General features: G+C 37.7%; 1 protein-coding gene and 1 pseudogene across 7 annotated transcripts in view; one reads left to right on the top strand and one right to left on the bottom strand.

The window, feature by feature from the left end:
• The window catches only part of DNM1L (dynamin 1 like), a 66,278-nt gene that overhangs the window by 2,203 nt on the left and 46,014 nt on the right, over positions 1–18,061 (bottom strand). For 3 of the 6 annotated variants that reach the window (XM_023208945.2, XM_023208947.2, XM_023208949.2), the window contains 10 exons: positions 12,068–12,188; positions 11,696–11,851; positions 11,262–11,351; positions 9,314–9,406; positions 6,019–6,075; positions 5,238–5,315; positions 4,881–4,913; positions 2,938–3,114; positions 2,660–2,769; positions 552–711 (listed from right to left, as the gene is read on the bottom strand). In XM_023208945.2, the coding sequence (XP_023064713.1) occupies positions 552–711; positions 2,660–2,769; positions 2,938–3,114; positions 4,881–4,913; positions 5,238–5,315; positions 6,019–6,075; positions 9,314–9,406; positions 11,262–11,351; positions 11,696–11,851; positions 12,068–12,188 (1,075 nt within the window). The remainder of the gene's footprint in view (positions 1–551; positions 712–2,659; positions 2,770–2,937; positions 3,115–4,880; positions 4,914–5,237; positions 5,316–6,018; positions 6,076–9,313; positions 9,407–11,261; positions 11,352–11,695; positions 11,852–12,067; positions 12,189–18,061) is intronic. The other 3 variants (XM_023208944.2, XM_023208946.2, XM_023208948.2) reach the window with 3 other exon arrangements.
• On the top strand, positions 14,353–17,356 carry LOC111540583 (annotated as a pseudogene). The gene has a single exon (XR_002731031.2). The product of XR_002731031.2 is annotated as a nucleosome assembly protein 1-like 1 pseudogene (transcript).

Raw genomic sequence — 18,061 nt, 5'->3', positions numbered from 1 at the left:
GTTATGAAATAAATCTGAATTATGCGGGGTGATTTTTCCAATGTATATGTGGTAGGTTTATAACTAACCAATATCTTCTCTGGAATTTGAATCTAATCAAGTACCGGCCGGGTGCGGTGGCTCATGCCTGTAATCCCAGCACTTAATCCCAGTACTCTGGGAGGCTGAGGTGGGCAGATCATGAGGTCAGGATATCGAGACCATCCTAGCTAACACGGTCTCTACTAAAAATACCAAAAAGCAGCCGGGCGTAGTGGCGGGCACCTATGGTCCCAGCTACTCTGGAGGCTGAGGCAGGAGAATGGCATGAACCCAGGAGGCGGAGCTTGCAGTGAGCTGGGAGATGGCACCACTGCCTGGGCTACAGAGCAAGACTCCGTCTCAAAAAAAAAAAAAAAAAAAAGAAAAAAAGATTTTTATCAAGTACCAATAGGAAACAAGCCTAGCTAGAATATAAAGACTATATACATCCAATAATCAAACTGCATTTAACACTATTTCTATGTCTCTATCTAGTACCCAAGTATAAAAATTCCAAAGGTTCACAGTACCTTTAGCATATCAGCTGCTTCTTTCCTGCGCTGTGCCATGTCCTCAGATTCAGTCAGAAGATCATCCAATAAGGATGATTTATAAAGCTGGCCCACTAGCTCACTCTGAAGAGTGTCTTTCACATGATTAACCAAAAAATGCATTACTGCCTTTGGCACACTGCAAACAAAACCAAATTACGGAATTTTAGCCAAAATTCTACTTTTAATAATCTGGGCTTAGAAAATAACCTCATGAAATAAAGTTAAGTAAGAACACTGTACTACTTTGGATATTTCATTAATGGCGTAATCGCCCTTTATATTTTTGCTTAATTATAATTAAACATTAAGAAAAGCAGTTCTCAGCCGGGTCCAGTGGCTCATGCCTGTAATCCCAGCACTTCAGGAGGCTGAGGCGGGTGGATTGCTTGAGGTCAGGAGTTTGACACCAGCATGGCCAACATGGTGAAACCCCGTCGGCACTAAAACTACAAAAATTAGCTTAGCGCGGTGGCACATGCCTGTGATCCCAGCTACTCAAGAGGCTGAGCTACTTTACCTTCTTTCCATCATCCTTATTTCAAAACTCTTCAATAGGCATTTATTCATAATAGCCAATAAGTGAGAAAAACACAAACATCAGCTGATGAATGGATAACACAGTATATCTCTATAATCTAGTATTATTCACAGATAAAAAGATACATCACTTAATGACAAGGATATGCTCTGAGAAACGCATTATTAGATGATTTCATTACATGATCACCACAGAGAGTCCTTACACAAATGTAGATGGTACAGCCTACGATATGCCTAAGCTATATGGGATAGCCTGTTGCTCCTAGGCTACAAACATGTACAGCATGTTACTGTACTGAATAGGGAACTGTAATACAATGGGAAGAATTCATGTATCTAAACATAGAAAATGTACAGCAAAAATATGGTATTATAATCTAATGGGAACACATTCAAATATGTTGTGTGTTGACTAAAATGTTATGTGGCGCATGACTATACTGATTCATACTTCAGTACAGATGAGGCTTGAAAACATTAAGTGAGCCAGGTGCGATGGCTCACACCTGTAATCCCAGCACTTTGAGAGGCCGAGACAGGTGAATCACCTGACGTCAGGAGTTCGAGACCAGCCTGACTAATATGGTGAAACCCGTCTCTACTAAAAATACAAAAACTAGCCCGGCATGGTGCTGCACACCTGTTATCCCAGCTACTCAGGAGGCCAAGGCAGGAGAATCGCTTGAACCCCGAAGGCAGAGGTTGAAGTGGGCCAAGACTGCGCCACTGCACCCCAGCCTGGGCGACAAAGCGAGACTCCATCTCAAAACAAAAACACCCTCTGCAGGGGATGGGGGCAATGAAGGAGACAAATGGAATTTTTTCAAGCCCACAGTGTAAAATACTAGGAACTATTATTTCTACTACAAGCTACAGGTTTAAAAAGTCTACAAGCAAAAAAGATAAATGGTTCTACAGACAAAATCATTTATTTTAATATGAAGTATATTTATTACTCTGTGCAGTAAAATTCATCTCAGCTGCTGACAGATTACCAAAAACTGGATACAGAATATTTTCTAATAGATCACTTCATACAACTAAATGTGTATTTTCCCTATTACTGCATGAAAATGATATACCAGGAAACACGAAGGAGAAGATGCAGTAGGGGAGTAGACACATGCAAAAACATTCTGAACGAGAAACCGTATACATATTTCTTAGTAAAAGACATTTGTTTTGATACTTTGGAAAACCAAGTTAAATTAAAAAGGCAAGTCAGTGTTACTAGCCAAAATAATTAATGAAACTACTAAATTAAAATTTAAGAAAAAAAACATTTTCTTAAATGACTCAAAATGTGGCAGCCATATAGAACAAAAGATTCATTTTAATAGCTTTTTCTAGCTGATACATGAGGTCCTAGTCATTCTATGTTAACAAACTGAGTCTTGCTACAAGTTACCAAAGGACTATCAGAGAATCCACTCGATGATTTAGAATAAAAACCTAAAATTTTAAAAATACATGTATTTTTCAAAACAGATCATAGAATCATCCACCAATAGTAGAGCCTGTGATTTATAGTAAGTAATACTAACCTGTCTTGAATATTCTTTCTGACAATGAGAAAATATGATTTAATGAGTCGTTCAATAACCTCACAATCTCGCTGTTCCCGAGCAGATAGTTTCCGTGCAACAGGAACTGGCTAAATAGGGATGGGGGGGGGGAAATGTTACTTTTGTGACACTTTGAAATGGCAGCATTTAACATCTGAAAGTTATATAAGTTTTTGAGACTTTAGTTCTTTCTGTCTAATCATTTTCCTACTAACTTGGTCATCTTATTAGACCTAAACCAAATTGTCATGGCTTACCACATCCAGCAGATTCACAGCATGACCTTTTTGTGGACTGGCTGGCATAATTGGAATGGGTTTTGATTTTTCTTCTGCTAATAACTCTTCAGCTTTTGAAGTTTTCAGCATTCCTCTCCAATTGCCTGTTGTTGGTTCTTGAACACCATCTCCAACCCCACCACCTCCAGATGCAACCTGAAAAAACATGTTCCAAAACCTATACCAACCACATCATATCTGACCTTAACTAAAACAAAGTTCATTTTATTTCACAGTAGTCAATATACATCCAGTACCCATCTGAAGTTTATTCATACAGATAATGAGGTCAGAAGGAGACAGTAGGTAGCACTGAAACCCTGACGTAGCTAAATAAGAGGTTCTGCTGTAAGTTGTTTGCAAGGCATCAACCAATTTATGTTCTATTTAATTCCTTTTTTCTTTATCATTCGCTCGCTAACTTTTCAAAATCATTCCTCTTCTCCCACCCTTCAAACACTAAATTGTAGAAAAAGTATATGCTGCCCTTAAAATCAAAACTACTCGTTAAAAGCACAAAGAACTGCCATTCAGTTTAAGTAATCATAAACATTGTTAAACTCTAAAAGTTCCATGAACTTATGTCTCTGAAGTTAAGAGTTTATGTATTTCAAGTCAATTTACATTCCTATAGTCAACAAAATGCCACAAGGTATAAGTAAGAACTCTTTAACAAAAAGCAAGACTACATTTGCTATTCGTAGGCTGACAGTCACTATGAGTTTCAAATGTGGAATGTGATAAACACAACGGAAATCCCCTCAACCTCTGTACTCTTAAGGATTTGTGGAAAGAAATCTAGTGCTATCACATTAATCACAAGTGCTTTTACACCTTATTTTCTAGAAAATTTATTAATCTTGACTTCTAAAAGTAAAAAATGACTTTATAATGGAAAAACATAATTCATCAACATTTAAGAGGGGTTTTTTTTTTAGTTATTCTTTAAGAGCTTACAATATAAAAATGGATTATATAAATTTAATAGAGGATTATGGCAGTAAGAAAAATGGTAGTTTGGGGTAGCATTCTGAATCAAAATACTTGCTAAAATCTGTCTTTAATATGTCAGTTAAGGTGAACTATAAATATACGTAGTATATTTATATTACACATTAACTTAAAAATGAGTAATTAGGTTTTTATACGTGGATGACATACCAAATGAAATCTTAAGGAGAGTGAGCACATTCAGTGTGATGTCATGAATGAAATAAAACTTGTGCAGTGATTTAGATGGTTCGCTTAATATCTGAGCACAGTGGGGCTGAGAGAAGATAAGACATTTATAAACCTTTATCTCAAGTTCAGAACTTTAAATCTGGATAATTAAGGAAAGGAGCTAAATGGCAGAAAATCTTGAAATAGCAATGAGTCTGAATAATTTATACATTATTTAATTTTCCTCTAAAATGGTTGTCAAGAATTGAAAACAGTCTCAAACTCTCACAGTCCCCGTTTGTTTTTAATTTGCTTAAGCTTCTGAAGCATATGTGAAGCTATATATAGGGTAACAAGTGCAAACTAACTGGAAGCATAAGAAAGAAGCATTAGATTAGAGGATTATCTATTAGTACTGAACAGATCTCAAGATCTTTAAAGAGGAAAGGAAATGTCCAAAAATACAATTCCGTCTCTGAAATCTAGGAAATCTCTGAGCTTCCTATCAAAATATGTTAAATTTCCTATCAAAATTTAAAACTATTCTTGAAGGTCACAGAAAACAGTGAGAAAGCCTATTATTGTTACTAATTAAAACGTTTAACGCCATCTTCCACAGGTTAGATAAAAGGAACATTAAGAACATAACACAGACAAGAGATAGATACCACTACACAAACAGGTTATTTAATGGTGTCACAGACAGTGTCTCAGTGAGAACCAAAGGTACCAACATTTCCATTCTGAAGCAAGAGACTCACATTTTTAGTTTCTCTTCTGCTGTCCTGAATTAACTGTTGAAAGATATGTTAAAACATGCAATTTAACAAGCAAAATTTAAATACCAATGGGTTGAAATTCAAAAAGTGCAGGATAATTTCCTCTTTAAATTACTTCTTTTTCTGTGTGCATCTTCTATATTGCAAGCAAAAGCATGTCAACAATATAAACTATGCATTGCATTGTTATATAATTTTAAAATATATATTAGACTAAAGTGATCTGACCTTAGCACGGTATCCCATATTAATATTCTTCTATTCAGTGTATTGTTTCCAGAAGATTATGTTGTACCAAAGAACTAGGCATGCAGGCTTAGATTAAGAATCAGAACAGACCTTGCCATCAGCCTCAGCAGAAGCAGCGGGGGAGGGCTCCTGGGAGGCAGGTGCCAAAGCACTTGGAACTTTAGAAGACTAAAGGCAAAAAATGCAGGAGGGGAAAAAAAAATCAAGGATGCAAAAATGCATTCAGGAACACTCTATAAATGTGAATTTTTCCCTTCTGTAACAAAATCGTAAAATAACATGAAAAATGAAAATAATCATGGGAGATAAAATTGTTTATTCTGCCTTATTTCCTTCACCATTGTCACCTTTGTTAAAAGTTTCCTTCAGATGAATACATAATAAAAATCAAATCCAAAAGCTTCATTTTTATTTTTGGCATTTGATAAGATTCTTTTCTGGCAAAGAAGTCAAGGTAAAAGATTTTTATACACACTTTAGTATTACAACTATTATAAGTATTACTAGTAATTAAAAACTGTATTCTGTGTATACTGTGTTTTCCAAGAAACCCTCTTATAATAAAATCTTTAGTCATTTCAACTATTTACAAAGTTGATAAAGTCACTGACTAAATTTTTTTAAAAAGCTTGATGCTTAAATAAACCCTTAAACCTACTTTTAAGCATTTATGTCAGTGAATTCAAAATACTATTATCTTTAAATCACTCAAAACCCATTTTAAACTTGTATGTCTTTACTCAGTTCCAATGGAGTGTTAAAGGGAGGAAAAGAAGAAACTCCTAGAACTGAATAATATTCTGAGCTCATCAATCTATCTTTAGGTATTGGGAATATGCATTTAAAACGTTTTTTTTTTTTTTTTTTTTACCTTGTCTCGTGATACAGCTGAAGGTAATTCTCTGGCTAGCCTGTTTCTCCTTTGTTCCTAAGAAACACAATCGGGCAGAACAAAAGTGATTATCCAAGTGTTGACATATATGCCTACTAAAAAATGTTCATGTTAATTGAAAAGTGTGGAGTAACTTAGAGATACATCCTCTCACTGTTGGGACTCATGCCATAATTATCATATTTTAAAATAAATAAATCATTTAACCCAAAGCTTCTCAATCTTTTTTTTTTCTGCCCACACACCTGAAGGTGTCAGTAACAGTGGCTTCCTGTACTGGAGATTCTCAAATGAGGGGCAACAGAGTGACATCTTCTCCCCCTTTCCTGTCCTCACATAAATGTGGAACATAAGCCTTCAACATACCATGTGGAATTTGAAGTCCAGAGATCACAGAAAACTCCACAAAGACTTTAAAAGCCACTCTAACCTGAACACCTTTGTGTTAAATTCAGACAACTCCCCTCATAAAACCGTATCTTGAAGAAGTATCTGTGGTTGACGTTATCCCATAAAAATGTTCCATTTCTTTATCCTATCTCCAGGAAATAGTGTTGACAACTGAAAGTCCTTTCTGTAACCCGGCTAATTTAACAGACTGATCAATTGCCCACTGTTCTAATTTGCTAATATTATCAAAGTAACTTGTACAAAGCTAAAGAGACAGTTAAATTCAAATTAGAATGTCCCGAGCATCTGCTATATCCAAGCACCAAGATAGATAGGTAAAAGATTATGAAAATATTGGCTAGGCACAGTGCCTCATGCTTGTAATCCCAGCACTTTGGGAGGCCAAGGTGGGCAGATCACTTGAGGTCAGTTCAAGAGCAGCCTGGCCAAAATAGTGAAACCCTGTCTCTACTAAAAATAAAAAAATTAGCCGGGCATGGTGGTGCACACCTGTAATCCCAGCTGCAGCAGGAGAACTGCTGGAACCCAGGAGGCAGAGGTTGCAGTGAGCAGAGTTCATGCCACTGCACTCTAGCCTGGGTGACAGAGTGAGACTGTCTTTTAAAAAAAAGATGATGAAGATACAGAAATCTGTAGATGTTAATGGTGGATCTCTCACAGGCAGCAACAAATACAGTAGAAACTATTTAGGTTAAAGTCAAAATTGCTCCTAAGTAGAAAGTATTTCATGAACACAGTTCAACTTGCAAAAAACTATAAGTTAACAAAGCTTCACAATGCTTTTGTTTTTGTTTTTTGTTGAGATGGAGTCTCGCTGTGTTGCCCAGGCTGGAGTGCAATGGCATGATCTTGGCTCCCTGCAACCTCCGCCTCCCAGGTTCAATCGGTTCTCCCTGCCTCAGCCTCCCTAGTAGCTGGGATTACAGGCACCCACCACCCCTGGATAATTTTTGTATTTTTAGTAGAGACAGTTTCGCCATGTTAGCCAGGCTAGTCTTGAACTCCTGACCTCAGGTGATCAGCCTGCCTCAGCCTACCAAAGTGCTGGGATTACAGGCGTGAGCCACCGCACCCAGCCCACAATGATGTTCCATGTGTAAGAAATTTTTTTTTGCCAGAAACTTGGCCCAATGTTATTTTTTCATGAGAGGGTATTCAGTAATAAAAAATAACAGTAAAAGTATAGATATTAACAATCTTCAAAATAAAAAATTAGCATGATAAAATGTACATTTTGAACAGGGATACAAAGCAAAAGGCACGGTATCTCGAATTCTCACCCTAGACTGTTACTAACCAGTTATGATCTGAGCTGCTCCCAGACCCCAGCAGACCTGGTGTACCTGCGTTGCTAACTGGACAGCTTACCAACTCTTTTGAAGCCCTAGTGTCCTAATCTGTTAATGACATGATCTGCCCTCAGGGTTATGGTAAAGATTAAATGAAAATATCCACATAAAGTTCTCTGGCACAGTCATTATAACCACAAACCTATTCATTTGTAGAAAAATACTAATCTGAAATCATATCACATATGACCTTGTCAGTATAACAAAACTACCACAAACACAAGTTTTTAATGATGTTAGTTTCAGTGCAAAAAGAACTAAATCCTTTTAAGTGTCTACATGCTAATTTTTAACATAACTGTTATCTAGCGTGTTTTGAAGAGCCTACTCAGGTATGCATTTTGGAATTTTTTCTGGTAACAGGAATCACCACCAGCTATGTAACCAAAAATGAGTTCCCTATACCTGTGTTAAAAAGGTGCTTGTTTCCTATAATAGTGCCCTGCAAAATAAGCACCAAAGGAATAAATGCTATCTGTAAACCTCAAGCTCCCCAGTTTTTTTTTTTTTTGGAGACAGAGTTTTGCTCTTGTTGCCCAGGCTGGAGTTCAATGGCACGATCTCAGCTCACTGCAACTTCCACCTCCTGGGATCAAGTGATTCTCCTGCCTCAGCCTCCCTAGTAGCTCAGATTACAGGCACCTGCCACCAACCCTGGCTAATTTTTTGTATTTTTTAGTAGAGACGGGGTTTTACCATGTTGGCCAGGCTGGTCTCGAACTCCTGAAGTCAGGTGATCCACCTGCCTTGGCCTCCCAAAGTGCTGGGATTACAGGTGTGAGCCACCATGCCTGGCCACCCCATCTGTTTTAACCGGAATTGAAGTCAATAACACAGGATCCTTTCCAGCTTCTGAATTGCATATTTACAATTTTCTCACCATGCATATGCAGAAGAGGAAATTTGATATAGAAGGGGACTCTGAGGTCTTACTGAATTAGGGAGTAACAGAAAAATGTACTATTTTTGGAGAAAACTGGCAGAGGAAAAAAATGGCTTCTGGGTAAATTGCTCTGTCCACCAGCCTTGGCTCCATCTGAGATCTTATTCAATTTGTTACATTAACATCAAAAGGAAAGAAAAGATCCATGAAATGCAGCCACCCCAGTACTGGTGAAAAAAGCACTCTGCTTTTCCAAATTTATGCTAAGTTGGTCAATTCTTGAGTGTTTCCTTCACAGCTTTCAGAGCCAAATGAAAACAATTTTAAACACTTTGTTGTACACACTTCCCCTGTATAAACTGTAAGTTACCAAAATAGAGCCAGTCACACCAAATCAATGAATTCTCAGATTCTTTCTGAATTTCAGTTTCATAAGCAGAAAGTAATAATGCCTCCAGGTAGTTTTGAGAATTAAGAAAACAATGTAATCCCCTCAGCATATTTCCTGGCATGCAGCAGGCACTAATGTGGCACATGTCTATTTTATCATTACTCCGTGCTAAATAAGTTTGATATAACTGAGTTACAACAGATTTTTCTATCTGTGAAAAAGTGTAAGAATTATATTTACCTCTATATTGTTGTTCATTAGGCCACAAGCATCAGCAAAGTCTGGATGTTTTGTGTTGATATAAGCCAGTTCAATTGCCACTAAGTTATGGACCTAGAAAAAAAGTAAGTTAGGCTATATACAAAAATACATCAACCATATTTTACTTCGAGAAATTTATATATAAAACTTACGAAACAGACAATACCGAAAAAGTACAGGAAACTTATGCCTAAATTGCCTGATAATTATATTCCAACTGATAAATCTTATGTCAAACAATAATTTACTCTAGCTTTAAAATTATTTACATTGCAGCATCTAAAACTGCATTTCTAAGAGGGAACAATAACATTAAAGTAACTACAAGTATTTTACTGTTAGGGAAAAACAGTCATCTATTTGATGCAAATCTAAATTCCAATGCTTTATGCAACTTTGTTATTAAAACTTCAGATCATCCACTATTCCATGTCACTTTTTAAGTTCATTTTCAACAATAAGAAAATAAGTTCATAACCAGGCATAAGTTAAAAATGTTAACTTTATTTGGGTAAAGGATACATCTAAAGACCTGAGGTAGTGACTGGTTAGCCTTAACTATAAAGCACCTAGTTAAAATATTATATGTAGCTCAAAATCCTTAGAGGAAAATAAAAAAGAAAAGTTAAAATTAATTTATCCAGCCCTCTACAGAATTGCTAACTCTTTTTTTGTTTGTTTGTTTTTTGAGATGGAGTTTCGCTCTTATTGCCCAGGCTGGAGTGCAGTGGCACAATCTCGGCTCACCGCAACCTCCACCTCCTGGGTTCAAGTGATTCTCTTGCCTCAGCCTCCCGAGGAGCTGGGATTACAGGCATGCGCCACCATGCCCGGCTAATTTTGTATTTTTAGTAGAGACGGGGTTTCTCCATGTTGGCCAGGCTGCTCTCAACTCCCAACCTCAGGTGATCCACCCACCTCGACCTCCCCAAGTGCTGGGATTACAGGCGTGAGCCACCACACCACTAAGTGTTACAGAGAGAATAAACTTAAGCCCTTTATTATGTGCTGTCCTAACAAATCTCAGGTATCAGAATGGCACTTATCAGTCCAGAACTGGGTAAAAAGGGTCTATTAAAATGAAGGTCCAATGATTCTGTGCTATATTCAGTCTTAGACATCAGAATCTGAGGGGTGTCCTCACTAAAGAAACAGCCAAGCAGCAGCACTTACATTCCAAGGATGGTTTTGTACTCTTAGTAACCTCCACGGGGCTCACCATCCTGAGCCAAGGACCCAAATGCACTTTTAGTGATCAGAAAGAAAAACAAAAAACAAAAACCCAGCCAACAATTAGAGGCATAAGGGCAATTTTAAATGCTTATCCCATATTTCTGCCAATTTCAGCATTTTTATTTGTGTGGATAGCAGCAACCCACAGAATAGTAGCAAGCAACTATGATATTATAGTTATTAGGTCATAACAAGCAAACTGCAGAAGTGGCCAGATTACTCCGATGTACCTCAAAGTAAGAGTGTGCTATAAAGGCTCAGTTTACTGAGGCTAAAGATGGAACTAATATTCTGTTAAGATCAGTGGTACTAAATAATACAGCAAAGCTATTCACACCCCTCAATCATAAATCTATTTTCAAGAAAACCCATGTCTGCAGGCTAACAATTAAAATATGAAGAAAAAATACACTTTATACCAGAATTATTAAAAATTTTCCTTTAAATTTTTAATATTTAACTTTAATAAATTAAATAATTTATTTTTTAATTTTAATAAACTTTAATAAATTTAACTTTAATAAATTAAACTTTTAATAAATTTAAAGCTGACTGAAACTCAACTTCTTTTTCCTCCCAATACACTGGAAAACATTATGCCTAAACTCTAAAGTAACCATATAATGTTTATTAAAAAGCAGTCAAGCAAAAATTTAAACTTTTACTAATAGTAATTACAATGATCTATGCTCACCATTTCATTTGTAACAGGCAACCTTTTACGAAGAAGACAAGTCACCACTTCAACTATGGCATCATGAAGTTTAGGAAATCGTAACAATTCCTATAAATGGTAGATGAAAAAAAAATGTAAGTTTGTTTTTTTTCTTTTTAAGACATAGTCTCACTAAGTCATCCTCCCACCTTAGCCTCCCAAATAGCTGAGACTATATGTATAAGCCACCATGCCAGGCCAACAGTCATTTTCTTTTATTTAATGATCACAGAAATACTGAATTAGATTTGGAGCCTACATTTAAGAATCCTATTTCAAATCACTTTCAGGTAAGGGAACTATAGATTTTACCTTGTATCCCATTTACACATTTCCTTCCACCCAGTGAAAGAAACCACCACTTCGTGTTCTTTTCTAGTTTACGTGAAACCTGTTACATTTCTCTCCGTTACCTGTGTACTGTAATTGCTACAGTGCTGAATGATCCTTTGCATTTCCTCATGAACCAGTTCCACGCAGCGGAGGCTGGGCTCTTCTAGACGTTTGATTTGCCGCTTCACCAGTAACTCAAATGAAACCTCAGGCACAAATAAAGCAGGACGAGGACCCTGAGAAAATAAAACTTAGAACTCTTATTATATATGTAATTTCAGTTCTTCCCAAAGGTTAAGTCACATTTTTTGTATTTTTCATGCAAAATGCTTTTTAATTTCAAATATGAGAGCAAAATAAACTGTATAATTAAGTTTAAAAAGACATAGTATATGGGTAAGAAAAACTTTAACCTCATTTTTTTTACAGCCTAAAAAGCTAAGCATACTCACAGTAGCATTTCTAATGGCAGTCAAAATGTCAATAGTGTTAAGGCCACCAAGTGGATCGACAGATTCTAAGGTTCGCCCAAAAGTCTCATGGAAAATATAACAAATTCTAGCACCACCGCATCTGAAAGGCAATGAAGTATATGGTTTCTGGCATTGTGAAAGGGGAAAGAAGATACAAGTTAGAAGTCTTTCTAGAGCTTTAAGTTCATCTTATTTTCTGAGAAAGCCTCAGATAAACAATTTCATTCATTCCCATTACCATGTGTTCTAATTCAACTCATTATGAACTAGTTTCTCTAATTTTTTTAAATGGGAAAAGGAATCATTAAATGATAGGTATGTGTGTGTGTATATATATATATTTGTAAATATAATACATGTTCTGACATAAAACAACAGTTAACTAAGAATTGCTAAGCACCTTTTCTCTGCCCTAGTTTTCCTCAACTAGAATATAAGCTCCTTGAGAATAGGAAACAGTGCCTTATATTTATTTCCATTGATTCACAATCTGAAGAAGAGGTTGGCAAACTTTTTCCATAAAGGGTCACATAGTATTTTAGGCTTTTCAGGTCATACAGTCTCTGCTGCAACTACTCAACTCTACCATTAAGCACATAAGCAGCCACAGATAATATGTAAATAAATAAACATAGCCTTGTCTCAAACTCCTGACCTTAAGTGATCCACCCGCCTTGACCTCCCAAAGTGCTGGGATGACAGGCGTGAGCCACCCGTGCCCAGCCCTAGTCTTGCTTTAGACAAATTAAATCTCTTTTTGTTGTTGTTTTTGTTTTTGTTTGAGACGGAGTCTCGCTCTGTTGCCCAGGCTGGAATGCAGTGGTGGGCTCTTGGCTCACTGCAACCTCCGCCTCCCGGGTTCAAGTGATTCTTCTGCCTCAGCCTCCCAAGTAGCTGGGACTACAGGCATGCGCCACCATGCCCAACTAATTTTTGTATTTTTAGTAGAGACGGGGTTTAACCACAATGGCCAGGATGGTCTCGATCTCTTGACCTCATGATCTGCCCGCCTCAGCCTCCCAAAGTGTTGGGATTACAGGCATGAGCCACCACACCCGGCCTTAGACAAATAAAAATCTCTTGATATAGTTACTGAGCACCTTATGTTTCCTATCTTGTTTAATAACTAGAAACCCTGGTATTATCTTTTTCAAATTCAAGTCCAGTTGAATTCTACAAATACCTTTATAATGCCTCCCCAAATCATCCCTTCCTCTCTATTTTTACAACCACTATTGAGTACCTTTTTATAGTAGCTCAGGTAAAAGGTACTAGTCTAATATCATGCTAACAGAAGTAAGCCAAGCACAAAAGGGCAAATACTGAATGATTCAATTTATATGAAGTATCTACAATAGGCAAATTCAGACACAGAAAGTAAATTTGGCTCACACCTGTCATCCCAACACTTTGGGAGGCCGAGGCGGGCAGATCACCTGAGGTCAGGAGTTCAAGACTAGCCTGGCCAACATGGTGAAACCCAGTCTCTACTAAAAATACAAAAAAATACAAAAATTAGCCAGGTGTGACGGTGGGCACCTGTAGTCCCAGCTACTCAGGAGGCTGAGGCAGGATGATTGCTTGAGCCTGGGAGGCAGAGACTGGCCCAGACTGTGCCACTGCATTCCAGCCTCGGCAATAAAGTGAGACTCTGTCTCAAAATAAATTAATTAATTAATTAAATTAGAGGTTACCAGGGCTGGAGGAGAGGAGAATGAGGAGTAATTGCTTAATAGATAAGAATTTCGGCTGGGCGCAGTGGCTCATGCCTGTCATCCCAGCACTTTGGGAGGCCGAGGCAGGCGGATCACAAGGTCAGGAGTTCGAGACCAGCCTGGCCAGCATGGTGAAACTGCATCTCTATTAAAAATACAAAAAATTAGCCGGGCATAGTAGTGCGCGCCTGTAATCCCAGCTACTCAGGAGGCTGAGATAAGAGAATCGCTTGAACCCAGGAGGCGGAGTTTGCAGTGAGCCGAGATCACGCCACTACACTCCAGCTTGAGCAATAGAGTGAGACTCTCAAAAAAAAAGGGGGGGGGGGGGGGGGGGCTGGGTGCGGTGACTCACATCTGTAATCCCAGCATTTTGAGAGGCCAAGGCAAGTGGATCACGAGTTCATGAGATCGAGACCATCCTGGCTAACACAGTGAAACCCCATCTCTAATAAAAATAAAAAAATAAATAAAAATAAAAAATTAGCTGGGCATGGTGGCACACGCCTGTAGTCCCAGCTACTGGGGAGGGTGAGGCAGGAGAATCACTTGAACTTGGGAGGTGGAGGTTGCAGTGAGCCGAGATCGCGCCACTGCACTCCAGAGTAGGCGACAGAGCAAGACAGAAAAGACTCTGTATCTACAGTCTTGTTCCTAGACACCCTTCCTGTCTTATCTCCTATTATGTCCCATCACTATACATGCTGTTCTCCAAAGACATTATTCTTGCATTATTCTTTGCTGTTCCCAAGCCTGAAATACCCTCTCATTACTGGCTTCTCAAATTCTATTCAGAGCCCAATTCAAATGCCTTCTTAAATGTGGAGCTCTCCCAAACCCTGAAATAAATGTCAATGGTCTCTCTTCAATGTCTGAAACGCTTCATTAGGTAGACACAGATAATTGGTTCATTAACTATTTATAAAGTGTGCATATACGCTATATGTACTTTTCTGAATATGAATTATATATAACAATAAGTAGTATTTAAATAAAAGTTATACTTTTGCAGCCTAATCAAGCTCAGTATTATCTTGACCTACTTTACCCACTAAACTCTTTAAAGGCCCATTTGTGGTCATCTTTACTTTTTTCAATATGCCATATATATAACCATTCAATAATTAGTCTGATAAATACTCTCTTTACGGAGTTGACCATATGAAGACCATCTCGGTTATACTAAAGTATATAGAACTACATACACACACAAACACACAAATGAGTTAACGTATAAATCTGAACAAGCTCTGTGGATTGTACCCATGTCCATTTTCTCACTTTGTTATTGTACTGTAGTTATGCAAGATGTCCAACAGTGGGGGAAGTTGGGGAAAGGGTACACAGTGGAGGATGCGTGGGACCTCCCTGTACATCACCCTGCAACTTCCTGTGAGTCTATAATTATTTCAGAATAAAAAGATGTTTTTAGAGAAATGGTTATTCTTGCTAGTAGTAAAACAGTACAATATGCTAACAATATGCAATATGTAATGAAAGATTCTAAGGATGTTATATTCTTTAATCTAATAAACTTACTTCTACAAATTTATCCTCAGTGTTTACTTGGACACAAGCCCCAAAGATAGATGCAGGTAGTCCATCACAGCTTATATGTGTATATAACAGAAAACAAACTATCCAGTAGTAGGAGACTGGCCCAACAAATGAGGGTATATCTAAAAAGTAAAATACTATGCAAATCTTCAGACTGATAATGTATGAGGTAGAAAGTTATTTGTTACATGATTTAAGAAATGATTCCAAGATAGGTATAGCATCTGATTTTTAAAGATATGTAGTACAGGCATCTATGTGTTATAGATGCATAGAAAAATGCCTAGTTCAATGCCAAATTTTAGGAATTATCTCGGGTTGGTGAAATTAAGGGTTTGTTTTCGTTTTCAGAGATGGGGTCTCCTTTTTTAGCGCCATCTGCTCACAGCGCTGCCTCTTGCTCCTCCCACCACCACTGCTACCCTGAGTCACTGCCTGCACAGCTCCACCCGCCTGGCTCCCCATAGTAGCCTCTGATATTTGAGTTCTTACAACATGGCAGACATTGACAACCTGCCTAGCTAGGGTAGTTAAAAGAGGAGTGAATACTCTCAAAAACCTGCATAAGTGCACAGATAGAAGCCAAATTATATGAGGAAGTTCACAATCTTGAAAGAAAGTATGCTGTTCTCTATCAGCCTCTATTTGATAAGCAATTTATGATTATTAATGCAATTTATGAACCTGCGGAGGAAGAATGTGAATGGAAACCAGATGAAGAAGATGAGATTTCAGAGGAGTTGAAAGAAAAGGCCAAGACTGAAGATGAGAAAAAGGATGAAGAAAAAGAAGACCCCCAAAGGAATTCCTGAATTTTGGTTACCTGTTTCTAAGAATGTTGACTTACTCAGTTATATGCTTCAGGAACATGATGAATCTATTCTGAAGCATTTCAAAGATACTAAAGTGAAGTTCTCAGATGCTGGCCAGCCGAAGAGTTTTGTCTTAGAATTTCACTTTGAACCCAGTGAATATTTTACACATGAAGTGCTGACAAAGACATGTAGGATGAGGTTAGAACCAGAACCAGATAATTCTGATCCCTTTTCTTTTGATGGACCAGAAATTATGGGTTGTACAGGGGGCCAGATAGATTGGAAAAAAGGAAAGAATGTCACTTTGAAAACATTAAGAAGCAGAAACACAAGGTACATGGGACAATTCGTACTGTGACCAAAACAGTTTCCAATGACTCTTTCTTTAATTTTCTTGCCCCTCCTGAAGTTCCTGAGAGTGGAGATCTGGATGATGCTGCTGAAGCTATCCTTGCTGCAGACTTCAAAACTGGTCACTTTTTATGTAAGCATATAATCCCAAGATCAGTGTTATAGTTTACTGGAGGAGTTACTGAAGATGATGATGATGAGTATGGTGAAGAAGGTGAAGAAGCTGATGAGGAAGGGGTAGATGAAGGAGATGAGGGAAATGATCCAGACTATGAACCGAAGAAGGATCAAAACCCAGCAGAATGCAAGCAGCAGTGAAGCAGGATATATGTGGCCTTGAGGATAACCTGCACTGTAATAGCCTAAACACAACTCTTACTTACTGCCTTATGTTTTTGTATTTTCTTGGTAGACTAGGTAATTTTTGTTTTAAAGGATAGGAAACTGATATTTTAAAGACCAATTTGTTCTAGCTAGCATTTTCACTAGTTTTTCTGCCAGATATGTTGAATGCACAAATTCTGTCACACATGTTCATTCATTGCTAATAATTTGGTTCTTCTGGAATCTTTTTATGTAGCTCTTGGAGTACAGCTATGAAAATTAACAACTGTTAAAGGAAACACTTTTTTTCTTTTTCCAAAATTTTTTCCTTGAGGAAGCAAAGTATTTTTTCAGCTGTCTGTTGAATAGGGTTAAGTCTGCTTGGATTAGCTGTGCCTTTCATTACTTTGTTACAGAAATGCAGGGACTTATACTAAGACAATTCATCATTTTGCAGGGACTTATACTAAGACCAATTCATCGTTTAAAAAAAAAAAAAAACTGGCATGCGCAGTGGCTCACGCCTGTATTCCTAGCACTTTGAGAGGCTAAGGCAGGCAGATCACCTGAGGTCAGGAGTTCAAGACCAGCCTGACTAACACGGTGAAACCCCATCTCTACTAAAATACAAAAATTAGCTGGGCATGATGGCGGGTGCCTGTAATCCCAGCTACTCAGGAGGCTGAGACGGGAGAATCGCTTGAACCCAGGAGATGGTGGTTGCAGTGAGCTGAGATCGTGCCACTGCACTCCAGCCTGGGTGGCTAAGCAAGACTCAGTCTGAAAGAAAAAAAAAATGGGCAAGACAACTATATGGTTAAGAATTTAAGAATTTCCAGTATGACCACACCCAACAACTGTATTAGATTGTTAATGGATTATTGTGTTATAGGTGAAATAGTTAACTGTAAAGTAACCTGACTCAGTATAGTTACTGGTACCACAGTGAGATGAATAAAACAGGATTTTCAGAAGTTAGCCTGAATTTAACTATACTTTTAAATTTAACCTCCATTAACTAAGCGTCTTTTCTTTTTAGTAGGATCTACCTTCTGCTTCCCTGGAAAGGATGAATTTACATCATTTGACAAGACCTATTTTCAAGTTACTTGTTGTTTGCTTGTTTTTGTAGCCTAAAATAAAAATTTCAAATACAATTTTAGTTCTTACAAGATAATGTCTTAATTTTGTACCAATTCAGGTAGAAGCAG

The sequence above is a fragment of the Piliocolobus tephrosceles genome, chromosome 10, assembly GCF_002776525.5.
Source record: "Piliocolobus tephrosceles isolate RC106 chromosome 10, ASM277652v3, whole genome shotgun sequence".
NCBI classification, from domain to species: Eukaryota; Metazoa; Chordata; class Mammalia; order Primates; family Cercopithecidae; genus Piliocolobus; species Piliocolobus tephrosceles.
Note: the sequence above shows the minus strand (reverse complement) of the source record. Positions and strands in the feature narration are given on the sequence as shown.